The sequence below is a fragment of the Paroedura picta genome, chromosome 8, assembly GCF_049243985.1.
Source record: "Paroedura picta isolate Pp20150507F chromosome 8, Ppicta_v3.0, whole genome shotgun sequence".
NCBI classification, from domain to species: domain Eukaryota; kingdom Metazoa; phylum Chordata; class Lepidosauria; order Squamata; family Gekkonidae; genus Paroedura; species Paroedura picta.
The window spans coordinates 85,765,296-85,791,773 of record NC_135376.1 but is presented as its reverse complement, the minus strand read 5'-3'; the positions used below and the strand labels follow the sequence as shown (position 1 = coordinate 85,791,773).

General features: G+C 47.9%; 1 protein-coding gene across 3 annotated transcripts; it reads right to left on the bottom strand.

The window, feature by feature from the left end:
* On the bottom strand, window positions 1-24,597 carry ZNF365 (zinc finger protein 365). Of its 3 annotated transcripts, none has more exons than XM_077350732.1 (5): window positions 24,326-24,597; window positions 21,521-22,284; window positions 13,838-14,018; window positions 9,939-9,976; window positions 1-9,794 (listed from the first exon to the last, which is right to left on the bottom strand). In XM_077350732.1, exons 2-5 carry the CDS (start codon window positions 22,249-22,251, stop codon window positions 9,545-9,547), a joined length of 1,200 nt encoding a protein of 399 aa, XP_077206847.1. In that variant the 5' UTR covers window positions 22,252-22,284; window positions 24,326-24,597; the 3' UTR covers window positions 1-9,544. The 3 variants fall into 3 exon arrangements, with proteins under 3 accessions (XP_077206847.1, XP_077206846.1, XP_077206848.1); XM_077350731.1 differs by having other exon boundaries at window positions 21,521-22,264; XM_077350733.1 differs by having other exon boundaries at window positions 1-9,791; window positions 21,521-22,264.
* Between the last annotated feature and the right edge of the window lie 1,881 nt (window positions 24,598-26,478).

Below are 26,478 nucleotides of genomic sequence, written 5' to 3'. Positions count from 1 at the left end.
TTGAGAAATATAGTATTTTATTAGATTTTTTTATATTAGTCTAAAATGTCTTTTTCGGGGGTTACAGTGCATTCCGACTGCTTTGAAACTGATTAATTCAGCGGATGGTGACTTGACCAGTTCAGGATGAGGGAGAATGACACATGCAGCCTACAGAGCTTTGAATTAAAAACAGAAATTTAAAAATGAGATGAAAACTAATCACCGCTATACAGAATCACTGAGTTCTGTTTCTTTTCAGTGACTCAGTGATCAAAATGTACAGCCGGAGTATTTAATGATGAAAAAGCGACTTCATTCTTGAGTCAGTACCCAAAAGAATCTACTATGTTCAGGGCAGAACTATACATTACAAAATATATCTCCTCAGTAGAACAGTGGCAAAAGATGGCAACCCTACTTTGAGCCCCCTTCCTCTTCTGTATCATCTAGTTCAGGGTTCTGTATCATCTAGTTCAGGGTTGGCCAAACTGACTTACCAGATGTCCATTGACTACAATTCCCATGAGCTGCTGGCTCATGGGAATTGTAGTCCATAACATCTGGAGAGCCACAGTTTGGCCACCCCCAATCCAGTTCAGTATGCCCTGATCTGGATAGCCCAGGCTAGCCTGATCTCATCTAATCTTGGAAGTGAAGCAGGGTCAGCCCTGGTCATCATCTGGATGGAAGACCATCAAGAAAATCCAGGGTAGCTACACAGAGGTAGACAATGGTAAACCACCTCTGAAAGACTCTCACCTTGAAAGCCCCACCAGGGGTCACTTTACATCAGCTGAGACTGGATTGTCCTTTCCACCACCAGTTCAGTATGTCTCATATAGACATCAGAGCATGCAGTAAGTTGAACTAAACTTTTTAGAAAGAGGAGGTGGAGCCTTAGTACAGGGGAGCCCCATTGTGTTCTTTGTAAGGCATAGTTCCCCTCTTAGTTCTCTTTAAAAGTTCCCCTCATTTGGAAGAGAGCAAGTCTTTAAAGAGAGCAAGTCGTGTGCAAAGCAGAAGAAATACTTGAAATAGTTTGAGGCTGTTTGGACTGCAAATGAAATCTCTCATCACATAGCACCTGACAACCAAGGAACATGCACTACAGTTTGGTTCACCAGCACGTAAATGCGCAGCACGGCAAAGTGTCATATAAAACACTGAGATACCTAAACAAAGACTAAGTTTGTCATGGCCTCTGAGCACTGGTTCGCATAGGCACGCACACCACTTGATTTCTGTACACGTGATTATTCTGGGTTGGATGGCTGACAGCTGATGGCGGAACTCATATCACAAAGAACTCCAGGCTGCCACCAAAACCGGAAGCCTTGTGTTAAGTCCTTCCTCCCCACTCCTCCATAACATGGAATACAACTTGCCTAATATCCTGACATGTTATAGCAAGTAGTTCTTTGTTCTAGTGATGTAGAGTAAAATGTACCCTTTGTTTTTAAGAGAGGGCTTTCTTTTCCTATACCGTTCCCTCCACTGGGAAACATTTGTTTTGCAGTCGCGTGAGGTGACCCGAAAATTTCCTTTGTGCTACTGGATCTATATCTTATCAACATTTGTTTCAGCCATCGAGTGATAGAAATGTGCCTGTGTTCACCAGCGTTTAAAGATGGGATCATCAACTGAAACAGCATTGCGAAAGCCGGACATCTACAGAGAGTGTTCCGTGTACATCATCATATAAATAAAAAATAATAATTCAGCAGACAGATAAATCACCAATTCCATTGGGAGTTATTTATACAATGGCAAAATACTCTAGAATTTTGCTTCTGTTAAATATATTGCAAACCCTGTTTTTTTTTATTGCCACAACCATAATGATCTTTTTTTTAAATTATCAAATATTCACAGTTGTAAAAAACAATAACATTTTCCACAAGTCTCAACACACTTACTGTAAATCCACCTCACACAAGGACATTTTACACCTCTTATTAGAAGCATTTGAAAATAAATTACACACAGACATGGCTCAGCTATTTATTTTATTCCTCTGGGGAAAACTGGTTTTGCCTGGACCGATGCGTAGATGTTAAATATCTGTCCATCCGGCATGAAGATCAGCAATATCAAAACACACCTTTAAAAACAAAGTTAGAGACCAGTGGCATCTTAAAAGACCAACACTGGTCTCAAACTTGGTTCGACTGATTCAGACCAACACAGCTACCCACCTGAATACATCTGTAAAAAGTCACGTCGTGATAAAGCGGAATCCTTGGTGATAAAGCGGAATCCTTGGTGATAAAGCGGAATCCTTGGTGATAAAGCGGAATCCTTCTAATTGGCACTGCCTAAGAGAGTATCTTGCCTGAGATCCATCCTAATAATATAGGGGCTTTCTAAACCAATTAACACAAATCCTTGCTTAGCTGTGCTGCAGTAACGGGGCCAGCTCTATTAAGTGACCTGAAGCAGACCCCTTGAGGTCAGATTTTAGGGGGTGGTTGCCCCCTAACCTGCCCCTGCCCCTGCCCCTAACCAGCCAGCTAGCTGCCTACACACTTGCCAAACCTATCCCAGGACTTGGAGGAGACAATGATCCTCACTTCTCACTCCCCTGGTCTTCTGTAAAAGCAGAGTGGCAAGACACACACATCAAGGTCTTCGCCTTATGCCGAGATTCGCTATTGGCTTTGACTCTCAATAGTCTATACCCCCAAAAAGTCTTCTCACTGGACTTGAATCTGGGTGGTGGCAGTGGCCAAAATGGTGAGACACCAGCATCGAGAGGGGGAGGGGCAGTGAAACACGCTGACACAGCGCCATGAGCTGAGGACTGTGCCGCACGTTTGTTCTGTGAGGATCACTCTGGATCAGGAACGGTGCAGGCATCCTTGTTGCACCCTTGTTCTGATTTCATTCAGCCCACATCATCCACCTCCACGCTAGGCTGGAAATGTGTGGCGCAGGATTACTTTCATCTGCTCAAATTTCCCAAAGCGAAAGATCCCAGTTACCCTCCTGAGCCCGAAAGGGAAGCAACACTCTCCTGCCAACTTCCTGGAAGCCATGATGTCAAACTAGGATCTAGGGCAGGGGGAGTCAAACTGCGGCCCTCCAGATGTCCATGGACTACAATTCCCAGAAGCCCCTGCCAGCAAAGGCTGGCAGGGGCTTCTGGGAATTGTAGTCCATGGACATCTGGAGGACCACAGTTTGACTACCCCTGATCTAGGGGGTCCAGGTTCAAATCGCTACCCTGCCATGGAAGCTTGCTGGGTGGCCTTGGGCCAGTCACACACCCTCAGCCTCACCTATCTCATAGGACTGTTCTGAGGATAAAATGAAGGAGAACAATGTATGTTGCTTTTTACCGACTGGGAGAAATGAAAAATACATAAATAAACAAAAGCCCAAAGGATGCAGCATAACCATCCACAAGCCAACCGCTCCCCCACTTTGCTCTGCCTCACTGTGTTTGATACAGTCCAGAATCACATCAGAAACAAGGTGCTAATGGAACCTAAGGATACACTAGGGATCAAGCACAGTAAAGCAGTACAAATCAGTAGGTATTTAACAGAAGGGACGCAATCTGAATCATTTTAAATAAATCAGAGAGAGAATTGAGCATATTTTAAAATGATCATCCAACGAGATCAAAATTCCTCAGGGCTCATTGAATTAAGGTTGCCAGGTCTCTCCTAGCAATCAGTGGGGAGTAGGGGGAATATTCTGTGGAGGGAGGCCTAAGCCAGCGACATCACTTCCGGAGTGCACAGGAGGTGACATCATTGCACTGCAGCCGATGCAGGACGCTCTGGTATCTGAGCAAATCTGCAAGGCTGACTCATTTTTATTAAAGAGTTTTAACCAAATACCAGAGCATCCTGCATCGTCAATGACATGATGTGGAAGTACATTGCTGCTGGGTTGCCAACTTCAGCCTCTTCCACTACATGCAAGTCCCCCTGCTGACCAGCTGGTTGGCAGCAGGGGATGGCAGCAGGGGGCAGAGAATTGCTAAAGAGGGAGGGTCCAAACAAGATCTTGCAATGTGGAGCTCAATTTTAAAAACTAGGTGAGTTCCCAGAGAGAGAGAGAGAGAGAGAGAAGCTGAAATTTACTCATGTTTAAATTGGGCAACTTCCTGAGGCCTACAAACAGGAAGTGGCATCATTTAAAATGGTGCCTGTAGTGCTATTGGCCTCTCAATAAACAGGCGATAAACTCCCTGTCTAAGTCCTGGGTGACAGAAGGCATTACTTTTAATAGGCAAGGGCAAATTATAATTGTTGAGAATTAAGAGTGCAGTTTTCATTTCCGAGGTTATCTTTGGTTCTGATTTAAGCTCTAAGAACTGGAAAAAAGGCATTAGGGAAGACAGCCTTTCCTTCTAACAAGGAGTGGCAGCGTTTGTTTACTGAAGTGGAAATTCTCTTGTCTTGCTTACAGTTTCTCACAAAAAGAGAATCCCATATATTGAGGGTGTTTTGGGGTGGGGCAGTAATGCACATTTAATGCACTGTAGCCATGCTAAATTGCCAGTGTGGTGTGGTTGTGGTTGGATTTGGAGACTCGGGTTCCAATTCCCACTCTGCCGTTCAAGTTCACTGAGTGACTCTGGGCTTCTCTCCCTCTCAACCTAAATTTCCCGAGAAAACAGAAGAGTGTAAGCCTCTTGCTGTTGCGGTTAGGAGTGTGGACTTCTAATCTGGCAAGCCGGGTTTGATTCCTCAGTCCTCCACATGCAGCCAGCTGGGTGACCTTGGCCTCACCCCAGCACTGATAAAGCTGTTCTGACCGAGCAGTAATATCAGGGCTCTCTCAGCCTCACCCCCCTTACAGGGTGACTGTTGTGGGGAGAGGAAAGGGAAGGTGATTGTAAGCTGTTTTGAGACTCCTTCAGGTAGAGAAAAACATCATATACAAACCAACTCTTCTTCTTCAGTAATATCAGGGCTCTCTCAGCCTCACCTACCTCACAGGGAGTCTGTTGCGGGGAGAGGAAAGGGAAGGTGAATGTAAGCCACTTTGAGACTCCTTTGGGTAGAGAAAAGCAGCATATAAGAACCAAGTCTCCTCCTCCTCCTTGGGTCCTCACTGGGCCTCTTTGTAGGTCCCTTTTCGCCCCCACTCAGGAGAAACTTAAGGCATAAATGTATAAAATAATAAAGTCAAAAGCAAAGTTACCACCAGAATGTCAAATCTTTAACCTCATAAATAAAGCCAGATGGACTTTCTTGGGGCAAAACCTCTGTAGGGATTTTGACCTGACTAACCCAGGCTAGCCCAACCTCATCAGATCTTGGAAGCGAATCAAGGCTGGACAGGAGGCCACCGAGGAAGCCCAGGGTCATGATGCAGAGGCAGGCAATGGGAAACCACCTGTGATTGTCATTTGCCTTGAAAACCCTACAGCAGTGCCAGAAGTCAGTTGTGACTTGATGGCAAAGGGGGGGAAAGGAGGAGTTTCAACAGAAGTCATAGATGGCTCAGGGCTTGGTATGCGTTCACAAGACAAACCCCCCAGCTTGAGTCTACATTTAAAACCTCGAAGTCATTTCAGGGGAACAAAAAGAAAAGACTGCAAGCCAAGCAGAACAATCCATGGTCGATGGACACTACAGAATGGGCACATGGAACCCCACTTCCCAAAAGGCAGGAGGCCAGGACATCACGCATGGTTTGCTTAAAAAGGATCTGGGTATCCCCTTGTGTTCATCTTTGTGTACGTGAGTGAGGTTGAAACATATTTTGTCTTTCCAGCAGGGTTCTCCTTATATTTGAATGGGTTTGACACATAACAGAAAAAAGCAACACATCCCCTCATCACTCAGAATTTTTGGCAATTTTTAAAGCAAGACATCACTGCTTTAGTACCAGTATATTTTTACTGTTACGGCAGTCCCCGGTTGTTCTTAGTCTTATTAACTGTGCCGCCCTCTTGAGGTGATTGAAAAAAAATGCTCATGAAAATTTAGAATGACACAAGGGAAGGAGTAATGCAGCCACTTTAGGGTAGGATTACCATATTTTGAAAAGCAAAAAAAGACAATATATTTCCCGATCAACCACTTCAAAAGAATGATCGTTATGACAAATCTCATTTTAAATAACCCTGTTATTTAAGCTGTGATAACTGCAACTAATTAAGAATATTCCTAATCTTCCAACCCATCAGTTTTTTGGAGGGGGGAATAAAACAGCCCCAAAGAGGCTAGATGCAAAAAGAGAGAGGATGTGTACTCTAAAAAGAGAACATCTGGTAACACGAGCGTTAAAAATAGCTTTAAGAGCCAGGGTTTGGCGTCATTTGTTCTTGATGACCACATTGTGCTTATGGTTAAGGCCTTGCAATAATCTCTGACATTTGCTGGCTTCCCCTATCCAAAGGTACCCAACCAAATGAACTTAATTGACTCAATCAACCTATACCTGGGAATTATATCTGTCCTATCATCCAGATTTTAAATTTATTTTTTATGTTTTCTGTTTTTAAAATGTTCTAATATACCCTGAGCCTTTGAGGAAGGGCAGACTAGAAATGCAATAATAATAATAATAATAACAATTTCTGCCCTCTTGTGTAGCTTAACCAGCAACCTTTCTGTTCCCTTCCCCCCTTTGAGGTATGGGGAACTTGCCTCTCTTTGCTTGAGAACTGAGTTAAAACCATTTCAAGAATACCTGAAGGAGCTGCATGGAATGTCCCAGTAGGATTTTACACTCATCTGATTGAAAGGCAGGCAGCTAAATCGACTACCAGATTGGCAACGCTGCTATGAACATGGCTTTGGAATGGAGGTTTAAGCCTTACGAGTTCGGTCTAGAGTTCCTTGGCTGAGACTTCGCATCTTTTGCTGCTTATGCGAAACAGGAGAGGACAATGTTCTTTCAGGAACTATTTTCCTTGGCAAACAAAAAAGCCTCCCTTTCCCTGCCTGCCTTCTGTGACCATCGGGAGGGTCATAACCAACTGCCAGCAAAGCAGATTATAAGAGTATTTGTATCGTGGAAGCTGACACCAAACGCAGATGCCACCTGAGAGAAAATGGCCAGTCCCAGAAAGCACGTAGCCCCGCCCTCTGCTGGCAGCAACGGTGGCCCACCATGCCCCATACGAGACCACCATCAAGACCCTGAGGCCACACTGCACTCGACGTGAGCAAAACGCCATGGAAAGCACACACCACAGAACAAAAGGAGAAACTTGGCCATATACTAGATTCCACAACCAAACAAAAATGGCGGTGCATACTTGGCCCGTAGACCCTGGCTACAGAGGATCAAAGCCAAGGATGTTCGTAGATTGCATTACATCAAACTTTACAAAACGATGGGCAGAAAGACTTGGCAAGTGCTCCAATTGAAGGAGTTCCCCTGTATCAGTCAATTATCAGCTATACCACTGGGTTGCCAGGTCCCATTGAGGAAACACCTGGAGATTTGGGGATGGGCCGGGGAAGGGCCCTCAGTGGAGTGCAATGCCATGCAGTCCACCCTCCAAAGCATCTGCTTTCCCCCCAGAGGATCTGATCTCTGTCATCTGGAGATGAGGTGTAATTCCAGGGGATCCCCAGGCCCTGCCTGGAGGCTGGCATCCCTAGCTATACAGCTGGGGGACATGTTAGGGACTTCTCCTTTGGTACCGGGCAGCATTCCACTGAATCCTAGCTGCTGTACAGCTTGGAGGGGGTTGTTGGTGGGTCCAGCACCACTCTGCACATTCCTAAGCTGGAATTTTTTTAAACCAACCTATCTTAAAAGTGGCTCTCTGATGAACCTGCTCATCAGAGGCAAGAATAACAGCAATAGAATAATTACACAAACTCCACATTAGGGTTGAGCACTTCAGTGCGGCTCAGCTGCCTTGGTGATCACCGAAGCCCGAGGTGGTGCGTAGGAGACCAGCGCCGTGGCACAGAAAGGAGGGGCAGCAGCAGTGGCATACCAGCCTGCGGCCGCACACAACAGCATAACTTTGCACCCATGTGTGGCCACCAGCTGGCACGCCACCACTGCCCCTCCTCTTCACGCCGCAGCACTGGCCACCTCGGGCTTTGGTGGTCGCTGAGGTGGCAGAACCACGCAACCCTTTCCCCAGTTTAAAATAAATGAACGTATTATATATCTTTTATTACACTTTTCCCCCATGGAGTCCAGTCCCTCGGATTCCCAAATAGTCTTACATCCGGGCCTGCCTACGTTCAGAAAGGCTGCTGTATTGTCTCTGCAGGAGTATCTGGGTGAAACAGACCCCCTTACGTGGGTTCCAGGTGAGGTAGAGCACTTCCCTTTGGGAATGCCAGTTACTACCTTTACGCTGGGCTGCTACACTACGGAAAAATTCTGGCCACATCTTTATTACCCTCATATCCCATTTAGAAAGCTATGATTCTCCAAGGCACTGTTCAGCCTGCAGCCTGCATGCATCGTACAACTCATAGGATTCTGTCTTCCTGTCACACAACGGTGACATCACAGGACTTCCTGCCGTGGGGCTGCAGCTCAGTAGGTCCCATCTCCAGAAAGGTTGAAGACCTCTGCTCTAAGGTATACAGTGTCATACCTTGGACAAAATGGTTGGTCTTGGGACAGGGAGACCTGAGTTCAAATCCCCTACTCAGCTTTGACACTCACTGGATGGCTTTGGGCCAATCACTCTCTTATCAGCCCAACCCTGGAGGATAAAAAGAGGTCATCCACCATGACGTCACCCTGAGAGTCACTAAAAGGGTGGTACTTTGACAAACCTGGGGGGGAGGGCTGTCTGTGCGTAAATAAATAAATGGCTGCGTTGTGCTGACCTTCAAGGCACAGAAATAATTATCATATAGTGCTTTCCTGTGCTGTTGTCTGTATCACAGGAATAACTGTGCTGCTACAGGGAGAAACGGAAGAGAGTCCCTCCCTTGGTTTAGTCACTGAGAAAAGGCAGCACCGATTCTCCCCCACTGCTCTTTGCTCCTTGCGAAATCACGTTTTCCTCCCCGCAGCATGCCACTGACAGCCACTGTCCGACAGTTCCAGCTCCTCCTGGGGGACGGGAGGCGGCAGCGGTAGGGAAGTGGGGAGGTCACCCACTTATTGCCCTCACTTTTGATTGTACTCCCAGAAATGCCGCCGGGCCATTCCCACCCTACTCTCAGTGCAGTCTCACTCTCCAGCCCCACCCCCGGTCCAGGCCCACAGCTCCCCCCAGGAGAGCTCTTTCAGCAAAGTGCCAACAGAAGGAACTCCTGTGAATCGAAGCAACAAAACAGATTTCAAACACACACGTCTGCCTAGATCGGAAACACACCCACAGTGAAATGCTGGACTCTGTTGAAAGGACACTCTTGCTAAAATAAAGCAGCACCTCATGTAGACAACCATAAGTTCTGGAAACGAGGCAGTTAGATTAGTGCTCTCTATTTATGTATTGATTATTATCTATTAAATATATCACTGTAGCCCAAATGAACAGGGAAAGATAGAGCAACTAGACAATGGATGTGATTGAATATCTACTTGCAGTAGCCCAGGGCCACCCGTTCTTGTACTATGTGTATATAGATAGATAGATTAGATAGATAATATATTTCTATATAGACTCTTAGTAGAGCTGTTTGCTTTTTTTACTGATCTTTGATTTCGCATTAACCTTTCGGGCAGCGTTTGGTGTCTCCCCTTTCTTCAGAGGCCTCCAAAGTTCTCTTGAACAGTCAACAGGTTCATAAAAGAGTTTCATGGGATGGGCCCCCGTTTTGTCCTCCTTGGTTTTCTTCAGGTGCAGTCGCCCTTTCTGGAAAGAGTGAGGTTTCGCATCAGGGGCGTTGTAAAAAGCATGCTGGCTTCCCCGGCTGCTGGTGGGAAAGAAGAAGAAGGGGTGGGAGAGGTGGTCAAGTGTCAGGGATTAAAGAGAAGAGAAAAGAATGTATCGTTTTCGCAACAGGTGATTCAGAAATGTTATTTCACGTATTATTATGGCATTGAAATGACATACATACAGGCATCGGGGTTTCTTACTGGATGAGATGTCTGTAAACTGGAAGAAAAAATGGACATGTTATTCAGACTGACAGAAACAAGCAGAAACCGCCCAGAGCCATATGGGAGAGCGGTATAGAAATAAAAATAAAATAAGCAGGTTGGGCTGGATTCATCAAATGATTCCCAGGCACGGAAGGGATTCCTGCCCCTTGAGCACCAATTTCTCACGGCCCCCCTTCAGCGCATACTAAAATGCCCCTCCCATGCCCCTCCTGGGGGACGAGGGGACCCCTCCCCAGCATAGCATGAGGAGACTTTGTAGCGGGAGGGTAAAATCAGCAAAAATTCTCCCAACTTTTCTCCATGCAGAAATCATCTATTCAGTCCAAATTGTCATCTGTATCCATTTATTTTCCAAATTAACAATTTACTGAAAAGCTGCTTTCTTCTAAAATGGTATTTAGGACACCACGCCCAGCCTAGCCCAATCCTGTCTGACCTCGGAAGCCAGGGAGAATCAGTCCAGGCTACTATTTGGATGGGAGGCCTTTAAGGAATGCCAGGGTTGTGACGCGGAGGCAGGTCATGGCAAGCCATCTCAGAACGTCTCTGGCCTTGAAAACTGTCAGGGGCTGCCATAAGTTGGCTTCGATTGGTTGCAAAAAAAAAAAAAAGTCTGACTGTCCCGTCTCCCGTCCCCCTCCCCTGGGAGGCTTTCCCCCCGCAACAATTCAGGGAGACTGAACATGCAGTATTGGAACATCCCAAAAATTGGGAGGCTCATTCTCAAAACAGCATAGAGGAACAATGGGCATGGGGAAGAGGAAAGGAAATGACATCATTTCAGCAAACTCCACCCCCACCCCCCAGTCTCACACACTCATTCGAGGGCATGCGGAGAGCCTACCTGCGTGCAAATACACACCTGTGGGCACCTGTCCACATAATCCTAGTTGAGGGCGAAGTGAATATGCCTGCACTGATATGGACCGAGCTCCCATCAACACTGATGAACACTGATGCCTAAACTGAGGCCACGATGCCCCCACGGTGCCTCTTCTACCCCACATGTGTTGTTATTTATTACATTTATACCCCGCTCTTCCCCGGAAGCTCAGGGTGGCTTACAAAGGACTCAAATACATAAATAAAACATTCAATGTTAGGTTTTAAACTATTAAGATTAATACTGAAATATAAAACGACTCTGTTTCCCAGTGAAAGAGAGGGAGGTGTAACAGGTTTATTCAGAGGACATTTAGTTGGGTGGGTTGTAGACAGGGAGGTGAGCAATTGTAAGTTGTGTCCAGGCCTCAACAATGTTGTTTCCCTCGACAGTGGTGTGCATGACTGTCCGGATCTCCAGGGACCAGTTCCTGGGTATTTTCAGGCCTGTGCTGGTTTCACCCCCCAAAGACTTCAACACAGGCTTGCCTACACTCAAAGCTTTAAGATTACACTAAAATGAACACTGAACTTCAGTCACTGCTACCTGCAATCTCTACTGAACCATCTGCTCTCTGCCTGCAGGGTCATGCATTTTAATTCCCTTTGAAACAGCCTGATAATAGATCTCACCTTTCTTATCAGTTTTCATGGCATTTATCGCGGGTAAGCTTTTCCTTTGCATCTCCTGAACAAATTAGCAGTCATGGCTCATTTCAAGTAGTGTGACTACCAAATTGAATACACACACACAAACACCCTGCTCAGTTATCATGTTTCTTTGTTGATAGCTGTTTCTTTTAAAAGGGGCATTTGCCCTTTTGAGCAATAGGCATGTAGTAAACCAGCAACAGTCGGCTCCTACATTCTCCTACAACAGTTCTATCCCCCACCAAGAGATTAAGATCTAGAGAGCAAAACCTGATCAGAGCCCCGGGCTCCAAAGATATCAAAGTGGCCTCAACCAGAGTCAGTGCCTTTTCAGCTCTGGCCTCCGTCTGGTGAAATGCTCTCCCAGGCTGGATCAGGGCACGGTGGTGGGACCTTGGACAGTTCCCCAGGGCCTGTGAGACATTGTTCCTCTAGGGCTGTGGTTCAGGCCTAAAAAGAGTGCTGAAATCCTGGCCTCCCTGTTCAAAACACCAGCCAATTTAAATCTGGGCCTGAATTTTCAAACTATATCAACCCTCCCACAATAAGAACAGAAGCGGTGAGAGCTATTTTAAGGGATCCATTATGTTTTTAATATCTGAAGTATTATAATATTGTTCTATCGTTTTTTTAAACATTGCTACCCACCCTGAGCCCTAGAGGAAGGACGGGCTATGAATTAAATTTTATTATTATAGTATTATTATCAGTATTATTACAAGCTACGCTCTCTGCCTGGGCCTGCACCAATCGGTGGTTTACCTTTGTTTATTCCCCCCACTGTACCTCTTTGGCCTTTCACTGCCACCACTCTTGAGGGGAAAGTGGGTGAAGTTTTTGGAATACTGGACTCTTTTTATGGTTTTCTAGACCTGGGCATCATACTAGATACATGTCATACATGTGACTGCTTGAGTGTGGTAGGTCTCCAGCTTGGAATCCATTCCCCCAGTGAGGGAGGGAGATCCACTGCCCCCCAACATTCTGAGGGGAAAATTAAAATTTCAGTTCCACATGTGGTGCCATGTCACTTCTGGTAATAGTAGAGAAGTGACATACATAGCTCTAGGCATCATTGAAAACTCTACCATGGAGTTCCAGTAATTCCTAGAGCTACCTATGTCTGGAAGTGACACGGTGGTGCTGTAGCTGATGTGATCATGTATACCCTAACCCAGGGGTAGTCAACCTGCGGTCCTCCAGATATTCATGGACTACAATTCCCATGAGCCCCTGCCAGAATCTGCTGGCAGGGGCTCATGAGAATTGTAGTCCATGAACATCTGGAGGACCACAGGTTGACTACCCCTGCCCTAACCTTCCCCACCTCCCCACATACAATGCCCCCCTCCCATCACTAGTCAAGCAGCACCTGGCAAACCTATCCCCAGCTGAAATATGAGTACAATCCCTCTCAACAAACTTTTCTTCCATTTCCTCTCTCTGTTCCTCACTTTCCCAATGTACCCCAAAACACTCCTGAAATGCTGTTCCTGGGAGGCCCCTATTTCCCAGAGGAGCATTTCAGGAGGTATTCTGGGCCACAGCAGGAGGTAAGACAGGTGCCTTTGGTACACAGCAATCCTTCCACCTATGCAAACACTGTAGTGTAGTGATCCCCAATCTGTGGGCTGCGGACCACATGTGGTCTGCCGACTAACTGGAGGTGGGCCGCCAAGGACGCCTTCTCTCCCCCCCCCCCCCCCGGCCCTTTACTTCATCCACGATCCGGCAGAGAAACAAGCTCAGGGTTCCAATTGATTTGTCATTGTCATGAGTTAAAATTTCCATGAAAATAAAATGTTCCTTATGTTCATTGTTGTGGCGTGTCTGTATCTTATTTTGAAGGGATGTTTAAACATTACCATAGCGATCAGAGAGCGTTAGGGCAGTGGTTGAGAGTAGAGGAGTAAACTACCCCCCCCCACCGGGCCTCAGTAAAATTGACAAGCGTTGAGTGGTCCCCGGTGATAAAAAGGTTGGGGACCACTGCTCTAGTGGATCCGGGCCTTAAACAAGGGGAGAGAAGCCCGTGCAAACTGCCCTGAACTCTTTGCAGGAACAGCAGTTGGGAAACATAATCAATATCTAATCACGCCATTATTGTTAAACAGCGCAGGCCACATCCTAGCTGCTGCTCATGTCAAACAAAACCTTAACACAGACAAAACACAAGTTTAAAGAAGCACATTGGCGTTTTCGTTTCTTATTGTAGACCCAATCGCACTGCAATGACCATACGGATCTCCTTGCTTCCTGCTCCACCCCCCACCCGGAACAATGGCGTAGTGAGAAGGGGATCGCCCCCTGTTCTGCTTACCACGTGTTCGTTGACGTCACTGTAGTTGGCCACAATCTGCTGATTCTGATAATATTCCAGCTGCTTCTCTGCCAGATCCACTCGCTGCAGCAGATTCTCGATGAAGAGCTGGAGCCTGGCTTTGCCGCGGACCTCCTTCTCAGCAGCCTCCTCCAGGAAGTGATTGAATGTGACGACTTCTCTGCAATGGAAGCAAGGCAAAAGAAAAGAATGCAGCCCCCTTGGAGCAGCCCCCCCTTATTCCTCCTGACACGCAGCGGGCACGGGCTTCTAACTCCGTGGCACCCTCACGCCCTTCCCGCAGTGCCAGCTGCAATCTGCAGCCTGCCAGCATGACAGCTACTTCGCTGAGTTGCAACATTGCCGCTTCGTTCCTGTCCTCAATCGGGCGTCTGTTTCTAGAAATAGAAATCAAAGCGAGATCTTTCCAGGATGATTTCCAAAGAAATTGCTGCTCCTCGGCTGAACTTGTCCCAGCCTTGATCCTGTACAAAACAGTATATTTTGTCCTTATGTAAGCAAAAGTGCAGAGAAGTAGCCCTTTTTGCAGCAGAGAGAGAGACTGCCTGCCTGCCTGCCTCTGACACAATGAATTCAATAGCACACAAATGCCTAACTGTGCATTTGAAGTCTCCTTTATAGGACATCAGCAGTCTCCTAAATCAGAGTTTTTGACTCATAACCCCCTCCTCCCCAACAAATGCTATGCCTACATCTTGCATTTATCATTAGAGAAAACTGAACCAAGGAAAAGTTGTTGCAATGAGAAATTAATTAATAACATAGATGAGTGGTACTTAACGGGGGGGGGCATACAGCCCCCTGGCAGCATTAAATTAACCTGATGGGCATTCAGGACTCTCAGGGGCAAACCAAGGGGAGCGTTTTGTAGTCTAGCCAGTGGTCAAAAATCTTGGATTAATTGCCGACAACCAACTGATGGGAACTCTCAACATCCAAGGATTCTCTACCAGGTATTTGTTCTAATAAGAGGCAGATGGCAAATAGGAATCAAACCTAACCTCAAAGGCTTTAGCTCTCACTGAATGGAATATCAATGAATGTCTCCCCAAGGTCAACATAAGGTAAGCACCTATCTCCAATACGCCCATACATATTCAATTGCCTTTTCTGGAGTTTTTAGGTTCCATTTCTTCCGACCTGCGACTTGGGGGTGTAGGCAGCGATGATGCTGCATAGCTGTAGTTGTGAATTTCCTGAATTCTGCAGGGGGTTGGACTAGATGATCCTGGAGGACCCTTCCAACTCTGGTTCTATGAGGGACAGTAAAAGGTTAAAGAACCATTGAAACAAATTCATTTCAAAGCTGATATTGCACACCACAGTGGGCCCAGTGAATACTGGAAGCTGCTGCTTGTCACGTCAGTGCACTGATCCATCTCTCAACACTGATGGCTGAATCAGACATTGCAAAAGTCCATGGGATGGGTGCACAAGCTGTTGTCTGGAGGTTCACGGGGAGTTCTGTTCTCAGAACTTAATTCCTGGGCATATCCTGCCCCAATTTAAGAACCATGCTACTTGGGTAGAAGGTTCTGGGTGGATCCTAGATGAGTTTCCCAGGAAAAAGACAAAGCTGTGGTTGCATCAAGGCAAAAATGCAAATGGTGCCTTGACAGCCCTGAGCTTAGAGAGCAGGAAATGGGTTTAGGTGTGGGAGGCGTGTAAATCATGACTACTAGAATTCTCTAGGTGTGACGGGAAGGAAGGAGCATTAGGATGCCCCATTGCAGATGGGCATTGCTTCTATAGAGGGGAGAGAAAAGCTGGCAGTTGAGTATCTCTGAGGGCCTATGATGACATCACTCGAGGAAGCCAGGCAACTCCTAGAAAGCATGGTGTCTGCTTAGGGGTAGTCAAACTGTGGCCTTCCAGATGTCCATGGACTACAATTCCCAGGAGCCCCTGCCAGCAAATGCTGGCAGGGGCTCATAGGAATTGTAGTCCATGGACATCTGGAGGGCTGCAGTTTGACTACCCCTGGATGCCGTTGATGAAACTGACAAGCTTTTGTATGGTTCCCACATAGACCGTTTATGCACTAGGAACTTCACTGCTCCAGCTATCGTGCTGGAGCACAAATGGGGGGTGGATGAGGTTCACTAGGCCAAATTCTCCCCCGTGTGGGTGCAGGAAGAGGTGGGGCAACCTGTCATGACTAAAACTCCAGCCTGCAGCCCGGCATAAAACCTCCAGTGCGTAAAGGGTCAAAGAGATGCCATTACAGAGCAATTCAATGCAAGCCACACTTGCAAGGAGGGGTCTGACTGCTAACCCTGAGGCTCTTTCAAGTCTGGGAAATGAACTGAGGAGGGGAGGAAGGCTCTTCTCCCTGGGATCCTGATATGAACTGGGCCCCCACATGCCGAGGAATCCAACTTTCATCAGGGAAATCCCAATGCATGTCTGTTTGGCAGGATCCAGGGCAGACCCCGAACTGTGTGCTGAATAGTCAGAGAGCAGCTGCCCAGAAAAGGTATTTTCCTGCTACACAAGATTCTTTTAACCAAAGGTAGCAGGTAATGAACATGGGCTTTGACGAATGAAAAGCATATGCTTTATCACAGGGCTATTTTGAAAAAGCTGATGGACCACATCCACATATTGATCCTAGCTTGATAGGAATCAACAGCAATCTTCAACCTGGGAACCTTCTAAACATCATTTAGATGTTTCTCGTGGAGAGTCACTCGAGGACGCAGCAAGCACCAGTCCCACTGCAACTAAAGTTAGTAATTACGCTTGTCCAAAGCCTTGTTAGTTTGCAATTAACTTTCCCCATTGATTTTAATGGGACAGGACTAACTGTGACCAGCCTCCCTCCAACCCTCTTGCCGACTACCATGCCTTGATCGTCCTCCTGCCACTGTTTTCATCCTAATTCAGTGTTTGTTTGTTTTTAAATCTCCATTATAATGGTGCCTATGATCTCACAAGGCCTCGGTTGGCATTTTTTTCATTGCAATTCTCCAGTCCTGTTTTAAGATATTAAAACATGAAATCTTTTCCGATTTTCCTGCAGATCTAGAGGTTCCCCTGGGTTTGCAGAAAAATCCCCGCTATCTTAACATGGCCCAGTTGTGATGATTTTTTGGACCCATGCTCTGGGGTCCTTATTCAGGACAAGATATTTCATTTTAAGCTTTATATGGAAGAATAAAGCAAAGTGAAGAAATTAGCTTTTGGTTTTGGAACAGTAAAGTCTCAAGGAACCAATTTGCTTCTTGGTATTTTCCCCAGGTAAATCTGTTACCAGAAAATGTAGTGATACTTTAGGGACAGCTATGTCAGTCTGGCACAGCTAAACCGACTTCATGTATAACCCTTGCCTCCTCCTCTTCCTCCTCCTCTTTTCCATCCTTGTATTTTTTTTCATTCTTATCCAGTTTTGGATTAGAGGCTCCTCAAAGCATGTCCCTGAACTTAACCCCGAGAGATCCATGAATGAGGCTGCCACAATATAAATCTTCTGGCTTCCTGCTTCCTCTTCTCCCCTTAATTTTTAATTTTTTCATACAAGTTTTCTTAAACGCTGGATTCATTTCCCTCTCCTCGCCCCCTTGAGTCATTAGTAGAACAAGAGCTTGGGTCTGGCTTGAGTTTGCAGTGCATTCTGGGACTTCATACATGCCCAACAAACCTTTACTAACACAGCTTGGATTCTCCGTGGACTTCCTTTCACAGAGGCCAGTCCCTAAACACTAGCGCAATGCTTGGCAAGCAAAAGAGAGGTAACCAATGCCAAAGGGAATAAGCAGTATTCATAGTACACCATTTGCTCGCTTTCGATGCTTGTAGTGTTGCTGGAGAACACTTGGAGTCTCCTGGCGCCTGCAGATGCCAGTATTAAAAACAACTCTGTGCGCCTACTTCATTCAAAACTACCCAACTACCACACTCTTGGCCTGGACCACATGACAGCAACTGTTGGGAAGGCGAGAATCAGGCATCTTTGGTGGGTGTGGCCCTGGGGTCACAGTCAACTGTTGCCCCACGGATCTTCCCACACGGGGTGATGGGGAAGCATACCCCATTATGGCAGAACAAAAGGCATCACTGGAACCCAACTCAAGAAGGTAATTCTGCTTCAAATGTCACTGCATAAGTAGTGGTTGGCTAAAGGGGAACCTTCTACTTCACAAGTGGATCGGAGGTGTCCACCAATACCTTCTTTCGGTACATAATAATGGATGTGCAATGCTCCACCAAGGAGATGCTTGGGCTGCTCCCAAGCTCCTCTGGTAGCTTCAGGGTGCCCAGTAGCCTGGGAGGAGCAGAAATTGCCTCCAGGTGAAAATGAAAGGAAGCATCTGAACATTGGGAGAGAGGGGCCCAGCTCAGACCATTCATGGGCCACAACTGACAGCCAGAGGTAAGGAAACAGATAAAAATACCTCTGGAGTTGTGTGCCAGGTGGCACTGAAGGCCTTTCATTGCTACTTCCTGCTTCTGTCAGTGTTGTAGGCAGGACCCTGGTAGAGACCACTAGACTGTTGTGGGGAGCAACCACAGATGCACCAAAACTGATCTGCTCCCAATGCTGGAATGCAGATACTAGTTCTTGCCACTCTCTTGCCACCCTTATAGCTTGATCCTGACTGCCTGGAGTTCTAAGGGGCTTGCTTCCCAGGTCGTTCATGGAGGACTATACCTTTCAGCAGATGCACACATGTGCTGGCCAACTTTGGTAACAGCAGCATTGTACATTGCATCAAGACATGTATGAATGACATGTATGAATGACCAAAACTACGAAATCAAGTACGAGTACAATCTCGAAATCAACTGCTTCTTATATCTTCCCCAAGTGTCAATGGGAATTTCAAGGAGTGGGCAGCTTGAAGATTGCCGTGTTTAAGTAGTTCACATATAAATAATGTATCAGAAGTTACTACATTTTTCATGGATACAACAAGACAGCATTTTCAGAAGGGCTGAAACTGCCAACGCGCTTCGGGACCTTGAAGCAGAAGAGTGTTGTTGTTTTTTTAAATATCCAGCTTTTCACTAACAAACCCTGCGTTTCCCCACAACAGACACCATGTGAGGTAGGTGGGGCTGAGAGAGCTCTAATAGAATTGCTCTGTGAGAAAAGCCCTAAGAGACCTGTGACTGGCCCACGGTCACCCAGCTGGCTGCATATGGAAGAAGAGTGGGGAATCACGCCCGGCTCTCCTAATTAGAGGCCACTGCTCTTAACCCATAAACCACACTGACTCTTGCTATGGAAGCCAGCAGGAAACCAAATTGTGACTCTTGCCTAAAGAGTGATCCTATGATGTTGTTTTCAGGTCTGCCTTACTACTGAGGGGGAGGGGCTTGACAGGAAGACCTGAGACCTTTCTCCCACCCTTCCTGGAGCGAAAGCACGACCAGGCTGCCTTTCCTGTTTGCAGAGTCCTTTATTGGCACTTAGACCCCTGAAATAATTCTCCAGCTTCAAGGGACCCTGGAAGTGATGTCGTAAGATGCGGGAGCAACCCAATCAAATGACCGATCATTTACTGTGCCCATTGTGAAGAAAAAGACGAGGCTTGCACAGCAACAGGCAAGGTGAGCTCCAGCGACATCTAGTTATGTCAGTGGCCATCCTCACTTCTGGGAAAGACCACAAAACCCCTGGGAAACACCCAGGTTAGAGAGCTGGATTAGGACCTGAGACAACTGCTGCAAACCTACATGTGCCATAAACTTTCTGGAAGACCCTGAGTCAGTCCTTTTCTCTCAGCCTAATCAACCTGACAGGTTCAATTTGAGTCTGGTAGCACCTTAATGGCAGAAAGTGAAGAGGAACTAAAGAGCCTCTTGATGCGGGTGAAGGAGGAGAGTGCAAAAGTTGGCTTGAAACTCAACATCAAGAAAACGAAGATCATGGCATCCGGCCCTCTCAATTCCTGGCAAATAGATGGGGAAGAAATGGAGGTAGTGACAGATTTTATTTTCCTGGGCTCCAAGATCATTGCAGATGGTGATTGCAGCAAAGAAATTAAAAGACGCTTGCTCCTGGGGAGGAAAGCTATGGCAAACCTAGACAGCACCCTAAAAATCAGAGACATCACCCTGCCAACAAAAGTGCATTTAGTCAAGGCTATGGTATTCCCAGTTGCAATGTATGGCTGTGAAAGTTGGACCATAAGGAAGGCCGAGCGTCAAAGAATTGAGGCTTTTGAACTCTGGTGCTGGTGAGTCCCTTGGACTGCAAGGCAAACAAACCGGTCAGTCCTAAAGGAGATCAGCCCAGACTGCTCCTTAGAAGGCCAGATCCTGAAGATGAAACTTAAATACTTTGGCCACCTCATGAGAAGGAAGGACTCCCTGGAGAGGAGCCTAATGCTGGAAGCGATTGAGGGCAAAAGAAGAAGGGGACGACAGAGAATGAGGTGGCTGGATGGAGTCACTGAAGCAATCGGCACAAGCTTAAATGGACTCTGGGAAATGGTTAGAGGACAGGAAGGCCTGGAGGATCATTGTCCATGGGTCGGACATGGGTCGGACATGACTTCGCACCTAACAACAACAACAACAACAAGTACCTTAGAAACTAACTTGAGTTTCACGGTATGCGCTCTCTTCAACAATTGCAAATAGGAATGGAAATCCCGGTGACTGTGAGATTAAAAAATGAAGGGGGAAGAACCAGGCATGCCCACCGGAAGAAAGACTGGACAAAACACGCAGTGTTAATAAATGGGACAAGGACATAAACATCTTGTCCTTCTACAGTCTTTGTCCCAAGGTGCAAGCAATATGATGGTAGGACCGACCATATATTTGCATTTTCCAGTGCAGTCCTTCCTCTGGACTAAAATCAACAGGTTTATACTTGTCAACTTCTCACAATAGAGGTGCACCCTGCATTGTGGCGATAAGGACAAAACAAAACAAACATAAAGATGCAAAAATGCTGAGACAAGGTGCATGCCAGTGTAAGCCAAATACGGCTGAATCATAAATAAAGTGCTGCAGCCAAATTCTGTACATAAACCAAGCACTGGATGCGCACCACAACTCCATCGGGCCGTGTTGCCATGGACCCCCCCCCAGGGGTCTACAGACCCCTGGCTGAGACTCCCTGCTCTATACAGATGAGAGCTAGAAACCTGACTTATGAGCCAAACTCTGCAATTTTTTAGTAGGTCCATTCCTGTTTGGAACTTGAGAACCTGTTTGACTATGCATCATCCATCTTTCTTGCTCCTTGTGTTAGTACGACTAGATCCCTGGTGGAATCTGTGCCAGGTCTAGTCCACTACTAAGGATGGTGCGTACTGCAGGATGTGCTGCAGGGTGCTTCTTGTCCAATGACCTGGGAGAGCAGGTAAGAAGTTAGGCCTGAATCTGTCTCATACCCGGACCCATGGGCCATCCTGCCCCTGTCCAAGGGGGTCTCATTTGCTGCACATGCTTGGCAACTCATCGCTGACTGCCACATCTTCTTGGACAAATCTCCCCCCCCCAAAAAAAAACACCAACCCTGCAAGCCCCAGACAATTCCCCAGAGCACAGTTCCTTCAGCCTCAGGACTTGTGTCTCTTTCTCCTCAGGAGCCTTCCCCCAAGTTCAATGGCTCTCCCTCCAGTGGATGAATCACTGAACTCAAAGGAAGGTAGCTTAGGCTGGAGGATACCCACCAGTGTCTGCCACGTGCCCCATCCTACTTACTCCTCCTTCCGGTGGAGCTCTTCCTCGGACTCTGTGAGGCGCTGCTTCAGCACCGCAATCATCTCCACGGCGACGTCCACCTGTCTGTTCAGGGCCCTCTCCCGCCTCTGCACTTCCTGCTTCTTCTGCGAAAGCTGCACGAAGGCTGCCCGGACCTCCAAGAGTTCGGCCGTCTTTTGGGCCAGCTCTTTGGTCAGCTTGTCGATCCGCTTCTCGATCGTTTTGTCCACGGCTTCCACCATCCGGTTGAACTTCTCCCTCACGTGGGCCTCGAACGAAGCCTTGGAGTCCGTGGTCGCCAGGCCCGGCTTGGGAACGAGCTCCTCGTCGCTTTCACCCGTCGTGTAATTTGTCCCAAAAGATGCGGGCCTCTCTGCCTCCACTTCCAGAGACTTCCTGTTCTTGGTGTTTTCGTGGGTCGTGTCGCAGAAGTTCAAGTAGGACGGCTTTGGTTTCATGATGCTCGTGCTATCCCCCAGCATTCCTTGGGTCAGGGGCTCGGAAACGCAAATCAGGTCCACGTCTTTGAACGAAGAAAAGAGGTTGCATTTTGCCAGCAGGCTCCTTTCCTCGTAGCTGTGGTTGTACTCGAGGTGAGCTCTCAGGGAAGACAAGGTTCGGAATCGGGTGTGGTCCCCGCATCTTGGGCAACGAAATGGCATACAGACGTTAACATTTTCAAAGGACTCCTGCCAGGGGTATCTGCTTTCTTCAAAAGTGTTCTGTTGCATTACTTTCCAAATTCTAGATGAAAGGGAATATCGCTGGTCAGGAAAGAGAACACCAAGTTATATAGGCCAATGGTAAGGCCACATCGCATATTCTGTGTACATTTAGTGAAAATAATGGAAAGAGACTGACAGATGTGTTGAGTTGCTTATTCTCTGAGAGGAGAGAATGTTCTTTCCATCCCAGTAGTTGAGATCCTGTTCCCAAGCTCTGTTTTCAGTGCCTACAGACCGGAAATGGATGCTCAATGGACAGGGCTTTTTCTATGGTGGCACCTCATCTTTGCAATGCATTCCCCTTGAGACTTGCCCGGTGCCTGCCAGCATGTCCTTTTAGGTATCAGGTCAAAGCGTTCACTTTTACTTGGGCATTTAATAGGAGGGAGCCATCTTTTCAAGCAGCTTACGGAGATCGTGTATTTTGATGCTGTCCCCTCACAAGCACCTGACGTCTTCATTTCTGATAATTTGTATTTTGTATTGTTTTTATACTTTGTGAGCTGCCTCGAGCAGGACTCAGGAGAGGGGCCATATAAGTGTTTCAAATCAATCAATCAAGAACGAATCGTCTGTTAAAAATGAGCAAATATTGTTTAGAACAGGGGTAGTCAAACTGCGGCCCTCCAGATGTCCATGGACTACAATTCCCAGGAGCTCCTGGGAATTGTAGTCCATGGACATCTGGAGGGCCGCAGTTTGACTACCCCTGGTTTAGAATGAAGCTAGCTGCAACTTTGTCAGTACTTTGGAGCACACGTAAGCAGCCCAGTACTGAGTGAGGAGGACCATTGGTCTATCATCAAGGTTAATATTGTCTGGCTGACAGTCGCTGTCCATGGTGATGAACAGAGATGATTTGCCATTGCCTGCCTCTGTGTCACAACGGTGGACCTCCTTGGCCTTCTCCCTTCCCAGTATTAACTACGACCACCCCCGCTTACCTTCTGAGATCTGGAGAGGCCGGACTAACCAATAATCACCTAATACCTGGTTTGTAAAAGACAAGGCCAACTTGGAGATGCCCAGGGATTGTAATTGGGGCCTTCTGCATTCCAATTCTATGCAGATGTCATACTGCTGAACTATGGCACCAGCCGGCTGTTTAAAGCTCCTAATAAGCAATGCAATCGACATAATAAAGCAACCTATATGATAAAGGAAATTGTCAAGATTCTGCAAAAGCTACAATTCACTGTAACTTTGGGGGCTTTGGGGGTGTTTAATCGTTTTTATTGCCTAACTTTTATTGTTAGGCAGCCTCAAAAGGATATCAGTGGTTACATAATACTACTGATTTCTTGCTGAGCGAAATCCTAAATTACCTAAGGCTGATGTATTCAGGGATTCAGGGCCTGATCCAGTCCACGTCAAGCACTTTGAAAGGTCTGGTGAGTTCCATGCAAAGTTAAGTATATGCTCCGGCCTTCCTTAGGGACGTAAAGGGGAATTTTAATTCTGCATTGTAACTTCTGCCCGCTTGTTTGTATGTTTCTGAATGTAGCTGGCACAAGCCAAGCCAAAATGCTAAAAATTGTCAGACCAGCCGCCGGGTTTCAAGTCCGTCTCCTCAAAACCCCACTGCCAGTCAATTTGGGGGAGGGTGGCAAAGTCTGAAACCTGTTCAGCAAGGGTCATTCCCCCCCATACACGAACACACACGCACACAAAATCCCCCAAACCCTGCCGTATGTATCCGGTGCCTAAGAAAACCTGGACGGGCATGCATCTTAGAATGAAGGGAAGCAAAGGGCAAAGGAAAGAACGGTGCCTTCCCCACCCCCAACCTTGGCATGCGGATTCCCACACCCGCCCCGCTCCCCCGGGCAAGAGAAGGGGGCTTCTCTTGGGCAAGTTGGGCGGGAGTCCGGGAAATCTCCACTCCACTCCGCCCCATCCCTCGGCTGCTGCCGACCCAATTCGGAGCCCGGAGCGGAGGAGGGCAAGGGGAGGGGAGGAGAGGAAGGGAAGCTCCGGCGGGCTCTGGCCGGCTCCCGAGGGGTGGCGATCCGCAGGCTGCGTGGCCGGAGCGGGGTGGGAGGAGGGTGGGGGGTGTGGAGGGAGGGAGGGGAGGACGAACCTGGCCCCAGCGCCCCGGGCTTCCTGCAAGCCCCGCTCCTGGCCGGCGGTGGCGGCTGCCGCTGGAATCCGGCGCTCCGAGCGGGGGAGCTTCCCGGGCGCCCGGCTGCTGCTGCTGCTGCTGCTGCCTTCCCCTGCGGCCGCCTCGCCTTCTCGCTCCCTCCCTCCCGCGCTGCCTGCCGGCCGGCCCGTCGTGACTGTGGCGCAGAGCGCGGCGCCCTCCCGGACTTGTTGCTGGCCCGGCGGCGGCGGCTGCGGCGGGGCGGGGCGGGGGAAGCAGGAGGCGGGGGGGGGGGAGTGGAAGCGAAGCGGCCGTTTTCAGCAGAGCCGTAAATCACGGCGAGGCCGGCGCAGGCCCGCCCGCTCCCCCCCTCTCTCTCCCTCCCTCCCCGGCGGGGGGCGCAGAGCAGGGCGCCCGTCTGTAGCACAAGGCCCGGAGGGGGGCACAGTCGGGTTGCCAGCTCCCGCCGAGGAAAGGCCTGGAGATTTCGGAGGGTGGGCTTTGGGCCGGGGAGGGACCTGGCCAGGGGCTCCGCCCTCCCGAGCAGCCATTTTCGCCAGGGGGACTCACCTGACGCTGCCATGTACCGAATCGGACACCTGGTCCTCCAAAGCCAGTATTGGCCGCTTAGACTGGCAGCTTCCGGGCCCCAGGCATCTCCAGCTGCCAAATACTTTACCTGGGGATGCCGGGGATTGGACCTGGGACTTTCTGCATGCCAAGCAGATGCTCTCCCGCTAAACTGCAGCCGCCCCCCCCCCCACACACACACACACACACACGGTTATATTTCCTGGAGGTCACCAGGTCTCACTTGGAGAGGGGTCACCTTACTGCAAACTCTTGGTCCAAAAGCTTGTCAGAGTCAGTTGCAGGGATTTTCTCTGGCCAGTGAAATGCACTTTAGCACCTGCTCAAGAGCCCTTAGAGCCTCTTGTGGCGCAGAGTGGTAAGGCAGCCGTCTGACAGCTTTGCCCATGAGGCTGGGAGTTCAATCCCAGCAGCCGGCTCAAGGTTGACTCAGCCTTCCATCCTTCCGAGGTCGGTAAAATGAGTACCCAGCTTGCTGGGGGGTAAACGGTAATGACTGGGGAAGGCACTGGCAAACCACCCCGTATTGAGTCTGCCATGAAAACGCTAGAGGGCGTCACCCCAAGGGTCAGACATGACTCGGTGCTTGCACAGGGGATACCTTTACCTTTACCAAGAGCCCTTGGCCGATTTCATGTGTTGCTGGGTTTAACAGAGCCTGCCTTGGAGTCTTGCCCCAGCCCAAGGGACATAGGATGCTGTGCAGAAAGGGGTCTCCTCTTTTGGCTCTGCTCCATATTGTTACGCTCACTTGTATGACTGTCTCCATTTCAGGGCTCTGCTTGTGTATGGCTGACCATGAATCTGTGCAGCTCTTCAGAGGGTTGGGAGGCTGTGGTTCCCATCCCCACACCCTCCATGCAATCATTGTAGGGTCTATGCACATGTGGATAGCTTTGGCAAACTTAAAAGTGTTATTTTGAGCATCAAAGGGCTAGGAATTATCAAACATTCTGTACACATGGAAGGACTGAAGAAAATGCTGACTAGTTGGTACTTTTCTTTTCGCAAACCCTTGTGTTATTCAAAATTACCTGTTTGAAGAATGGCAACTTAAGCATTCGAAAGCACAAACTGGATACTGCCTTCATGATTTCTTTATGAGGGTAAGTCAAAAAGTATTGCTACTAGGGTTCCAGTTCATACACACACAGGTGTATTCGAAGCAAAACGGTTGTCTCAAAGAACACAAAACAATCACAGGAGGATATAATTTAAAGGTTTTAAGAAAATTGAAAACTGCATAAATAAGAAAAAGGCCAGAAAAGTTGTGCCAGGGAATTTTTCCCCACCACAACAATGCGCCTGGTTATTCTTCAAGTATAGCAATGGCGGTTCCCATTGGGAAACCTAACCCCAGCCGCCCTGCAGCCCCGATCTTGCCCTTCAGACTTCTTTTCGTTCCCAAAATCAAGAAACATTCAAAAGGAACACAATTTGAGAACTTTGAGGATGCCAAAACTGCCATTTTGATGTGATGTAAATGGAAGAGGGCAGAATTCTTCGGGGAAGGGGTTGATAGATGGAAACACTGCCTTTAGACCTAGGTGGAGGCTATGTCG